Source organism: Acanthisitta chloris, unplaced genomic scaffold, assembly GCF_000695815.1.
Source record: "Acanthisitta chloris isolate BGI_N310 unplaced genomic scaffold, ASM69581v1 scaffold20237, whole genome shotgun sequence".
NCBI lineage: Eukaryota > Metazoa > Chordata > Aves > Passeriformes > Acanthisittidae > Acanthisitta > Acanthisitta chloris.
In genome coordinates this window covers 618-11,987 of record NW_008684542.1, presented here as the reverse complement: position 1 = coordinate 11,987, position 11,370 = coordinate 618, and the positions used below count along the sequence as shown (strand labels likewise).

The 11,370-nt window shown below is 36.8% G+C and overlaps 1 protein-coding gene across 1 annotated transcript in view; it reads right to left on the bottom strand.

Annotated features, from left to right (window-relative positions):
• Positions 1-10,927, bottom strand: part of TGDS (TDP-glucose 4,6-dehydratase) — a gene marked incomplete at its 5' end in the record, with an annotated part of 12,389 nt that extends 1,462 nt beyond the window's left edge. Inside the window, 9 exons of the mRNA XM_009079393.1 lie at positions 1,303-1,361; positions 1,936-2,101; positions 2,384-2,427; positions 4,067-4,126; positions 4,943-5,041; positions 6,601-6,743; positions 7,743-7,833; positions 10,347-10,415; positions 10,861-10,927. Of these exons, the coding sequence (XP_009077641.1) occupies positions 1,303-1,361; positions 1,936-2,101; positions 2,384-2,427; positions 4,067-4,126; positions 4,943-5,041; positions 6,601-6,743; positions 7,743-7,833; positions 10,347-10,415; positions 10,861-10,927 (798 nt within the window). The remainder of the gene's footprint in view (positions 1-1,302; positions 1,362-1,935; positions 2,102-2,383; positions 2,428-4,066; positions 4,127-4,942; positions 5,042-6,600; positions 6,744-7,742; positions 7,834-10,346; positions 10,416-10,860) is intronic.
• Positions 10,928-11,370: the final 443 nt, after the last annotated feature.

Sequence of the window (11,370 nt, the reverse complement as noted above, 5' to 3'; positions counted from 1 at the left end):
CCTGCATTACTGGCACTGGCATAATGAATAGTCAAGGTGCACATGCAGAAACAAATCAAGTACTCATCACTGTTATAACATGCTAATCTCAAGCAGAAGCAGAACTAATTTTTCCATAGCAAGTAACCCTCACGACCTTTAAGTCGCTCATTGTAGAATTAAATAATCATTAGTTCTGTATCTTAAGAATCTCTTATAAGACCTCAACATCCTCTGAAACATGTGTTCCTATGTGGTTAGTTTTCCCAAGCCCATTTATGTTTAAACATTAGCAGACAGGGCCAAATACTCAGGAAGAAACATCTCAACCTGAATCACACTGAGACCTACTGAACACTCACATCATGTGAGCCAAAGGCAATTTGTTCAAAGTCTTGTGATACACTCAGATAGGATTCTGAAGAACACTTTCTTTTAAAAACAAAAGTTAGCACATTTAAAGACACTTCAGTTGTCATGATAACAATCCAAATGTGAACAGAAAGTGAGAATTCTAAAGGCCACAATACTTAACTGCTATCAGTAGATTTGTCATTTCTAATCACTCTGGAGAGAGTGATACCTAAAGTAAGCACAGACTCATTGCTGCAGAAAAGACATGGAGATAAAAGAACAGAGCCAAACCAAGCCTGAAATCAAGGATGGAAACACACAGCAAAGGCATATCTATAAAGGTTATCCATTTTTACCACCACACTAACTTTGGCACCTTAGAGCCTTACACCTACTTTTGAGATAGCAGCTTCAGCTTAAGATAGAAATCTAAAATTAACTACACTCCATAGGCACATATTTCTGACTGCAGAAAGTACTACAAAGTACATCTAAGTCTGAATTAGTCACATAACGTCAAAATACTAAAGCTAAGCGAGAGATAATGGGATTCATCTCACTGGAGTGATGGTGAATACAAAGTACTGAATAAACTGCCCTTGAGAGAAGATTCAGCTGCTGTGCAAACCCTGTCCTCTTCCCAGAGCAGACTTCAGTAGTGAGACTTACAAAGAAAGTTTGCAGACAGACAGATTAGCATTACACATTACTTCAAGACATACACTCTGGCTTAAAGATCCAAATAATAAATGGGAATCCTGTTTTTATATATATGCTCTGTACAGATCATAGCTGCCAAAACCACCAGCAACAACAACAAAAAAAGAACGCAAAACAGCTCTTAGTCCCTCAAAAGTGTTCCTTTCTTCAGAGCAGAAACACTTTCAGAAAAAATTATTTAACAAGAATATCAGAAACCTTCAGGACACAACTGTCCTGCATGTGCAGAATATCCTGCATGTTCCTTACCTGTCTTTGACATAATCCATCCAGTGTTCCATTTCAGATTCTGAACTGGTCTTCTTTATCTGTCAACAAGATAAACAAGTATTAATTACCCTCATACATCTTGTGCTGTCTAAACATGCATTTAAAAATCAGGGGGGTTTAACAGGATTTAAGCTTGTTTAAAAAAAAAACCAAAACACAACAAACAAACCAACCAGAAACAGAAATCTTTTATAAACTGAGTTTTCAAACTACTGAAATTATCAAAACTACCTAGAACAATTCCAATACTTCTCTTTCATCCAAGCACTGCCAAACCATCCACAATCAAATTGTTAGATTTTAATAGTGCCACATTCTCAGAGCAAAACTAAAGCAGCCAGCATGAAAAAACCCTACTAAATGGTATTGAATCATTATGCCAGTTACGTCCCAGTCAAGTTAACTGATGCAGCAGTTCAGCACACAACAGCCTGTACTGCAAACTTACACAGTACAGCTGCCACAGAAAAGGCAGCACATCATTTTCCTACTATTATCTTCCAAGACTCACCGCAAACCTAAGCTCTCTCAGAGCTGCAAAAGGTCTGTTGAAGAACTGTTCATACGTGCAATGAAAACTGTCAAAGAAAAGCATCAGAACTGTGTACTCACTAAGTGGATTAGCTCCTTAGCAAGCTGGGCAATGGACATCTCAAAGTTAGTTCCAATGTTATAAATTTCACCTGGCTTTCCCTCCTTCAGGACCGTAAGGAATGCTTCTACCACATCAGTTGCATAAAGGAAGTTCCTTCTTTGAAGTCCAGAGCCATGAATACAGCTTAAGACCAGGAAAAGACAAAAACAATTCTGTTAGCCCTTAAATAGACACATTCAATATATTAGGCTGTCTCTTAAGCAGTTTTGCTGTTAGATGTCACCTGAAGGTACCTGGAGTAGCTGACATGCAAACAATCCCTTACTTTAAGGAAATCCTATTATTTAAATAAGCAACTCCTAACTTAGATATGAAATTGCCATTTTACAAATGATAGCACATATTTATAACTATAACTATCATTTTACAGCACAAATACCACAAACAAAAATGCAAGTTACCTACCATTTTCTGTTCTGTTGCAGCAAAGATATAAACTTTGGAATAACCTAAGGAATTGAACCAAAAAAAGCCCATTACTCCACCATTTCAGAAGCTGTTCTTCTGCAAAGAATAAGGGACTTCACCAGTTAAGTATGATTAAGTATTTCAATAAGATCCTTTAAATACTTTTAAGTCTAATCAAAGATTGTATCCAGCCTAGAAACTGCAAGGGGTTTGTTTTTTAAGAGTAGATGCCTCTATTATATTGTAAAGCTTAAACATTTATATGCTATACTTTTATAACATTTATAAATTTGTTACAAATGTAACACTACAAGTATAACATTTTTATAAAAATTCAAAAAAGTTTCCATTACTTTTTGCACACGGTAGTGCACTAGAGTCTAACTAGAAATAGATATAGCCAACAGTTCAGAACAAGAACAACATTGCAATAAATCTATAATCAAAAAGTAAGTCATCAAAAGAGTTAAATTTGGGAGAGCCAATAGAGAATTTCAAGGTAAGTAAAACCAGATCAAGTTACAGCCATTATCTTGCAGCATAAAGATTTAGAATATTATATTCAGCTACAAACTTAGATCCATTCATAACATCCCAGAAACTTCAGAATAGTAGGCCCTCCTATTAAAGTTTTGAAACTGAAGCCATTAGAAAGCTACTTTGAGCATTTTAATTTTGTTAACTTACTACTCTAAACACAGGGGCAGATATACTAGTTAAACTACAGGACCATCTAGCCTAATGTGTTCCTAGCAGTAAGTAAAACTGGGTACATGAGGAAAAATATATGTAAATCAAAACCAAGTAAACAGTGAAACATCGCCTGAATATACTCCCAATATCATGTAACCTGTTGCCAAACATTTCCCAAGTCACAGATCAGCATAAAACATTTCAAAAACCATTCCTTATCCACCTGCAATAATGCAAGTAAGGGAAAATAAATTTACTTGGGGAAAGAAATAGAAACCCAAAATGTAAAAAACAGTTCAAATGTAGAAATCCCTCACTGAAAACTGTAAAATATACCTACACTTCACTCCAGTTTCAGATTCCAGAGAGTATGTGTGATTATCACTTTCATTCCATCACTGTATTCCCATTCACTACCAAAGCAGATCTTGGTATTAATTAGAAAGGCAACTCCCTCTCACTAATAACCATTTCAAATAGTCACCCTGCAAGGTATGTATAGACACACGCAAAGACAAGTCACTCTGCTGCTTCTCACCTGACATCTGAATGTATTGCTTCATATTATCTATTTTCTCTACACGCTGCAACATCTCTTTGTATACCAGGCACAATGCACTCTCACAGTTCACGTGCTGAAATGTTTACCTTATTTATGAAACATTCCCAACTACAGCACACAACACATGAGTTAGTGTAATTTGTAGGGGAACTCTGCCAAAATACTCTTTGAAAAATAGAAAAATTACAAAACAAAGTCACTGTCGTAAAATTCATGTAAGTAACCCTAAGTCTCTAACTGAAGTTTTATGGACAACCAAAACCATGTGTCCACGGTAAGACACAGTGTGAGATCAAAATGCCAAATCACAGGTCAACTGCAAGATGCTTTTTTCAAAAGTCACCCCATCAATATGAGCAATGTGACATCACTGCAACCCTGAACTATGGTGCACTGAAGCTCAGAGTAAAGACACTTTAACTTACTTTTTCTGGATACTGGTGTGGTCCATAAACATTGCTGCTCCGTGTGATAACAACTGGAAACTTGAGAGCATTAAACACACGTGTGATTACACAAGAAAATCTATACCAGTAAAGATCTATAGGCTTCTTGCTGATCAATAAACAATACACTGACACATGCACAGAGCTTACTCAAAAATCTGCAACCCCTTACAAACACGAATGAATTGAGCTACTGATATTTCTGTGAAACAGGCAAGGGCCTCCAGCGTTCTCAGCCAGTCAGAAGCACCACAAGTGACAAATGTTTGAAACCTCTCTGGTTTGCTCTGGAACCACCATAGGACATTACACACATATATCTGGTTGACTGAAGATTCACTCACTCCTACTTATTCCAAATAGATGTTTCACAGTCATTAACATCTTACTCATCCCAATTTTATATCAAAAACACAGGATGTGAAAAACTTAAGCTAAAGTATTCAAAATTTTAAATATTTTTGCTTAAACAAATCAGATTAATAGAGTTTTTTCTTCCCTTTTTTTTGCTTTAACTATAAACATAGTCTTAATGCAATTTGAATTTTGCATGTTCTACTTCTGTATAATACTTGTGTATTTCAAGCTTACCACTGGTTTTTAAATTCCTAGTGTTTTCTTTGACCATTTTATCAAAGCACATCTTCAGACGTTACAGTTCAGGCTTAAAACAAAAAAAATTAAGAACATTTGACCTGTCCCCACCGTCTCACAGTGTATCTCCTCCACTTACTGGTGAACATCCTCCAACACATCCAAACTGCAGGACTAGTGACCTTTCTTTTACTCTCTTACATACATAATACAGACACTTAATTAGGGACTTGAGAGTTTTTGAAGCTTCCATCAACTTACTTGGTACCTTTCCCAGTAAGACTGAACAAAACACTCTGCAGCTGCTTTAGAGGAGGCATAGGGATTTGTTGGACGTTTTGGTGAGGATTCATCAAATTCCTAAAATGAAACAAAGAATCTGCATTACTCAGTTTCTTTTTCCCATGTAAGTCTTAAAGTTACAAAAGAAAAATCTCAAAACACCCAAGCACACCAGTCTGACAGCGTCACCCTTCCACTTGCAGAAGACCTTAACAAAAGACAGTCTATTTATCAAACACAGGTGGCAGCCAGATTACCAGCACCAGTATTTTTATACTTCCAGCCGAGTAACCCACAGAAGAAGGTCCTTAGATTTTTATGTGGTACAATAATCACTGTTGCTACAGGGAGGTTCAAAACCTTTTCAGGCTCATATTGCCTCAGTGCCATTGCATTCCCACTAGCAAATTGACCTTTCAGTCCTAAATATGAGGGGTGTTTTCTTAAACATCTCTATAAACTTTATTTCTGTAAGAAAAGTAGAATCACAACCCAAAGCCCTCCAAAGCAAGGCTTCCACAATTTTGACCTCTTCCAGAACAGGTCCCTTCCAGGCTATCCTACTACTTCAATCTACTTCTCACTTGGGGGGAAAAATCCAAACCCAACCCAAACCAAAAGGAGAGATACTACACAAGGTGTGGTTTGTAAAAATCACCTTAACATGAGTAAAAGACTCACTGTTCTTGTCTTTTACCTGGCAAGTTAATGTACCTTCTTCAAAAAAACTCTTCAAGAGCGTCTAGTATGATTTACAAGGAGAACAAAAACCAGATTAGAGTGCTCTTTTCAAGGCCCAGAGGCAGAAAGAGTTCACTTGAAGGTATCAGTCAAACCGCTGGTCTATGTGCAAGAAAGCATCATCCTTGGGTATCATAAAAGTCTACAGATTGAAGTCATGTTGAAGGAACTACTAAAGACATTGCAACAGTAAGAAAGTGTATAGGACTTTTCTGAAGCAAATTATTATTTTCATGGACTATGGCACATGACTACCTGGCTGTTATTTATGCCTTTACAAAGAGAAACATGAATAATTTGCCTTTTTACCCAGCTAAATTACATTTCCTGGTTTAAGGTTAGGCATAAATTGTCAAAAATCAAAGAATTCCATAGAACAAGAAGAAACACTTGAATATTTTCTACAGTAATTCAGGAATTGTTTCCTGTTTGAATTGTCACTACCTACAGCTGTGTTAGCATTTTAGCCAGTATAAAGGCAGTTCCTTGCCTTTCAATTTCATAGTTAAGGCAGAGAAGGAAAAAAAAGTAGAAGAAAAGAACAACGTATTGTGCACATTACTGAAGTCTCATGAATACTCCAAGACAAAACCTGTATAATACATTCCTTTGATACTACCTCTGAGGAATATTCATATGCCATTAATGACCAATCTCACTGCTTTTGGTAATAAGCATTAAATATGAAACATGTTGAAAAAAAATAAAATAAAAATCTGGACAATTTTGATACTTAGCTTTCCAGAAACAACCAGTGCTTATTTACAAGTTCCAGTATTGTCAAAAATAGCTCAGAAGTCACACATTTACACAGGCCAAGAAAAGTTAAACTAATTTTATTTTCACTATTAAAAGCAAGTAAAGCAAGGAAAACCCTCATGTACTTTCAAACTCACCTCATCAGTGCTACCTCCATACACTTCATCTGTACTAACATAGACAAACTTCTCCACGTTGGCCTCATGTGCAGCAGCAACCAGCACATTAGTGCCATAAACATTCACGTAGGTGAATTCCAGAGCATGCCAAAATGAAAGATCTACAGAAAAAAATGCAGACAATTCTGATAAAATTTAGGCAAGACATAATATTTAACGATAATATTGAAGGCTGCAATATAGACTTGTCAGATAGCAAGGTCATTATTAAATGAAGGCACTTCCTACACTTACATGAAGACAAAAACCCTTGCTCTCAACAAGAGGCTGAAATCAGGAGCAAAAGCTGGTTGGTTATGGACTTTTTAACCTCAAATAACATAAGCTAACTTTATTTAAAGTGGCAGCATAATTGCTTCTCCTCTCACTAGGAAGGGCTAAGCTCCGTAACAGAAGAGTCATTCAAAGACAGTTGTAAGATGCAGTAATATATACCTATTACTGCTAATTAACCAGTACCAGTTTTAATTCTTACAATTGTCCCACTGACCAAATGACTTACTGCCTATCAAATCTAACAATTTTGAGAGGTATTTTCCCGGGGAATTCTCTGAGAATTTCTCCTCATGACAAAAGGAGCATGGCAGGAATTGTTCTCATTAACAGTGTTAGAGATGAACGGTAATCTGAAATAAGCACTTTTAAGTATAATTCATTCTCTCTTTTTAGAACCGAGGCAGGATTCCAAAGGGACTTATGCTCAATCCTTCAGCTTCCACACTGTGGGGTTTTTCCGGCAAGATTGGAGCTGACCAAGTGAAAACTTGAGACTATGTATGAACTCTTTTTCTGTTGTCTTTAGGACTCCACCAGTACAATGTCACTTACATGTCAGTGTAGATAGAACTTAAAAATGTACAAAAGGAAAGGGCATACCATTTATGTGCAACAAAAACAGACAACAGTCAGATAAAGCACTTTTTAAATCAAGGCTGTGAACTCCTTTAGGTTACAAAGGCCACCAGACATTGAGCAGTGTATTTTGTACAGACAAAGTGGATCCTTGCGTTATAGGAAAGGAAAAGGCAAAAAAATATTAGCATGTATTTCAAGCATGTATAGCCATGGAAAATAATACCAAAACATGCAGCAATGCTCACCTACATGTGTTTGGGCTGCAAAATGAAGGACTATATCTATTTTCTCAGTTTCAAAGAGCTGCTTTATAAAATCAGGTTCACAAATATCTCCCTAAACAGGAAAAAAAAATTAGCAAATTAATTTTGAGAGAAAATAGTCAGCTTTCATTTATACCAAGTGTCAGATATAAACCATTAGAAAGAGAGCACAAGATACAAACAGCACTACCAACTGAGTTTTGGGAAACTTATCAATGCCACGTCTGAAATAACACCAGATACAAAATTTCACACATTTTAAGAAACAGCCTCAACGAAACTTATTTCAGGATTTACAGTAACATTAGAAATAGTATCGTCCCCAGACACACACAGGACAGCAGCAGAAGTGTAACTCTAACGCTGAGGCTGAATGCCACGTTCCCACTGGGATGAGAGTCACCAGTCTGGCTGGCAGACAGCGACATCCAGTGGCACCATGCAGGGCGAGCGACTTCCACCAGCTTGGAGGACTCGTAAGGATTTTGCTTTTTATTGTTTGTTCTGGTATTTCCTTTTTGTAAAATTGATGTATTTAGGAAACAGTCAGGCATCAACACACGAGCGACTCTTTAGTTTGACACAGAAACAGCAGCAGCATTTAAAGGTAAATGCAGGCTGAGATATTTACCTCTTGGCTCAACTTAAACAAGATAGGACTGCAGAACAGGTGTCCTGTGGAAGAAGACTTTTGCATTTTCAATGACAAGGCAATTAACTAAAAGTAGTTCAAATGTACCTATGTTTTAAAAAGTTCTCAAGAACAGTTCTGAACAACAGACTCAAAAAGTACTGTTTCAGAAATGGGAGGAAAGCAAACTGATTTTCCTGTTTCTCATCCCTGAACAAACTGAAATACTCCAGCAAATACACTTCAGGTTCATGCATTATTTTGAACTAAATAGTTACAATTACTGACTCTTCTTATAAAAACTGAAATTCAAACTTGATACACCTGTGCTGAGCAACAACATTTTGTGATAAAATGTTTCTGTATCTTTCACACAGCCCCTTGCACAAATGTTTTAAATGTTACTTCTCTGCCTTCTTTTCTACAGTACCACTAGACAGGTCATCCTTCCTGCCCTCTCCTAAACCAGTGTTGTTGTTCTTATCACAGGGCTTGCACATCAGAGCTTATTTTTCCAATGCACTTTTTCCTGTCAGTGTCAGCTGCCTGTTGAGCTCAGATCAATCTTCCCCTTTAAAAAAAACAAAACCAGAAAAACCCTAAAAAGTTGGAATTAATTATACCAGTGTTAAGTTTTGTGCAAACATATTCCTACTCTAGTTCAAAAGCAGGATTGCCACATCATTCCTTGTCACTGCTCCCCTGCTTCACATCACGATCTGACTGTTTACAGGATGTCTTCTAGAACTCCATGCTGTCCCCAGCTATTAAACATTAATATCAATCGAGGTAACAGGGCTTTTCTATAGTATTCATACATTTCCTATCTCGTACTGGAAACAGTCAAAAACCTTAGGAAAAATAACCAAAAACCCAGTTTGGGCATGCTGAAACTGCATACATGTGCATGTCTCATACAGACAACCCCTTTCCCCTCATGCAACTTTTATCCCAATAGGTCAGAGATAATCACTTCCTGAAATAAGAGGTTCACAAAAACGTGAACAGTCATAGGGGTGACCAAATGGGTGGAGACAAGTTCAACTCCCAACCTTGCCTGAATCTAAGGAAAAGAAACTTAAATCTACTGACTCTTACAAAGCTGCTTTTCCAGAAAACTCCACTATATGCATTTCTCAGGTGTCCTGCAACTTTGGGCAGCCCCACAACAGAGACCAGCATCAGCACTGACTTTCATACAGGGGAAGAGCCTCAGCTTACAAGCCCAGCAGTCAGAATGTTTATCTGAACAATAAATCAAAATCCATCTCCAGTCTGAAAATAAAAATTAAGAAGCAGTAAACTAATTTACCTGGCAAAATTTTACAGAGAAAGGGCAGGCCTTGAATGTTCCCTTGAGATCCCATTCCAAAACAACAATGAACTACATGGCATCAACAACTGCATGAGCAAGAACGTAGCCAGATGTCCAGTACTAACAGAACAAGAGTGTGTTGCACACCAGGGAATGTAATAAGTGGCAGTGTTTGAAAATCTAAGATAGCACCAGAGGAGCTGCATCTAAGTCCACTTTGTCCATACCACTTCTGGGAAGTGAAACAACCATCCCTAAACCCACTCTTCTCATAATGATGCTTTCACCAATTCTGTACCTCATGAAACCTTCAAAGACGTTTCATGTAAGAGACAGAACACACTGCATATTGTCACAGACTTCTGTGGGCGAAATATTGAAGTGTATCAACATGGCAAACAGATAAAGTAAATGCTGTTATGATCATTTGATTGTCATGTACGTCACATTATTCATGTCACTCAGACAATGTGTGTGGCTGGCTCATTTTTGACAATGACTTAGTAGAAGTAATTTCAAGTTTACCACAACTGAAATAAGTAACTTCTAGTCTGGGTACCTCTGGAGACCACATTACCTTGGTACACAGGGATAAAAATCAGTAAAAGGTCAAGTTTCCTAGAAGAGAAGTCTTTATCACCTGGATAAACTTGTAGTTTTCCTTCTCAGAGACAGTTTCAAGATTCTTCAAGCTTGCACAGTAGTCGAGCTAAAGAGAAATAACCACACTACATCATTAGGAGGGCTGTATGGAAGCAAATGAGCTAAGTCAATTTCAGCCTAATTGAGAAAAATCTGAGAACAAAGTAAAAACTTATTTAAAAAAAACCCAAACTATTTTGCAAGTAGAGATAATGAAGCTCTCAAAACACAGAACTCCAAAACATACCTTAACTGCAAAAACTCTTAAACAGGAGTTTAGAACTTGAAAAGCTCAGTTCTTTTTCTTTTTTTTTTTTGTCCCCCCAAATAATTATTTGTGGTGGGAACATGAACAACGGTTGTTTTTTTTTTTTACTTAAGAACAAATGGAAAATGAAACAAAAAATTAACAACTAACAATAACCCATGTAAATTTCAACGTGTTATAGACTGCATAAAAAAAAAAACACCTTAAAACAGTACTCCACATCAAGAAAGAAACAAGGTATTACCTTGTCTAGATTTATAATAAGATAGTTTGGATAGTTTTTCACGAGAGAGACGACCACATGTGAAGCACTGCAGGAGAGAAGAAAAACATAGTTTACAGTTATATAGTTAAAGTAACAAAAGAGGTAACAAATCACAAGTAAGTTCAGCAAAATCAAAAGCCTTTGGGCACACCTGCTGCCTTCTGTTACCACTGGATGGATGCTGAATACTCCGAGAAATTGGTTATATTACAATAATTACAGGGAATTAGTAATTTCTAAGAATGGTTTCATGAGGTAGCTAATAAACCTATAGAAGGGGCTGTACTCAAGAGAGGTGAAAGAGGAATTCAAAGAGATATTTTAGGATATGTTGACATAATTCTAATATCTATTCTAATCATATAGTCTATACACAATTCTAATATGTTCTATATACAAGTGCATACTGTTAGAAAAAAATAAAAATCAGATTAAAGGCTCATGCTGTAACAAAAGAAATCAGCATGGCTCATGGTCACATAAAAAAGA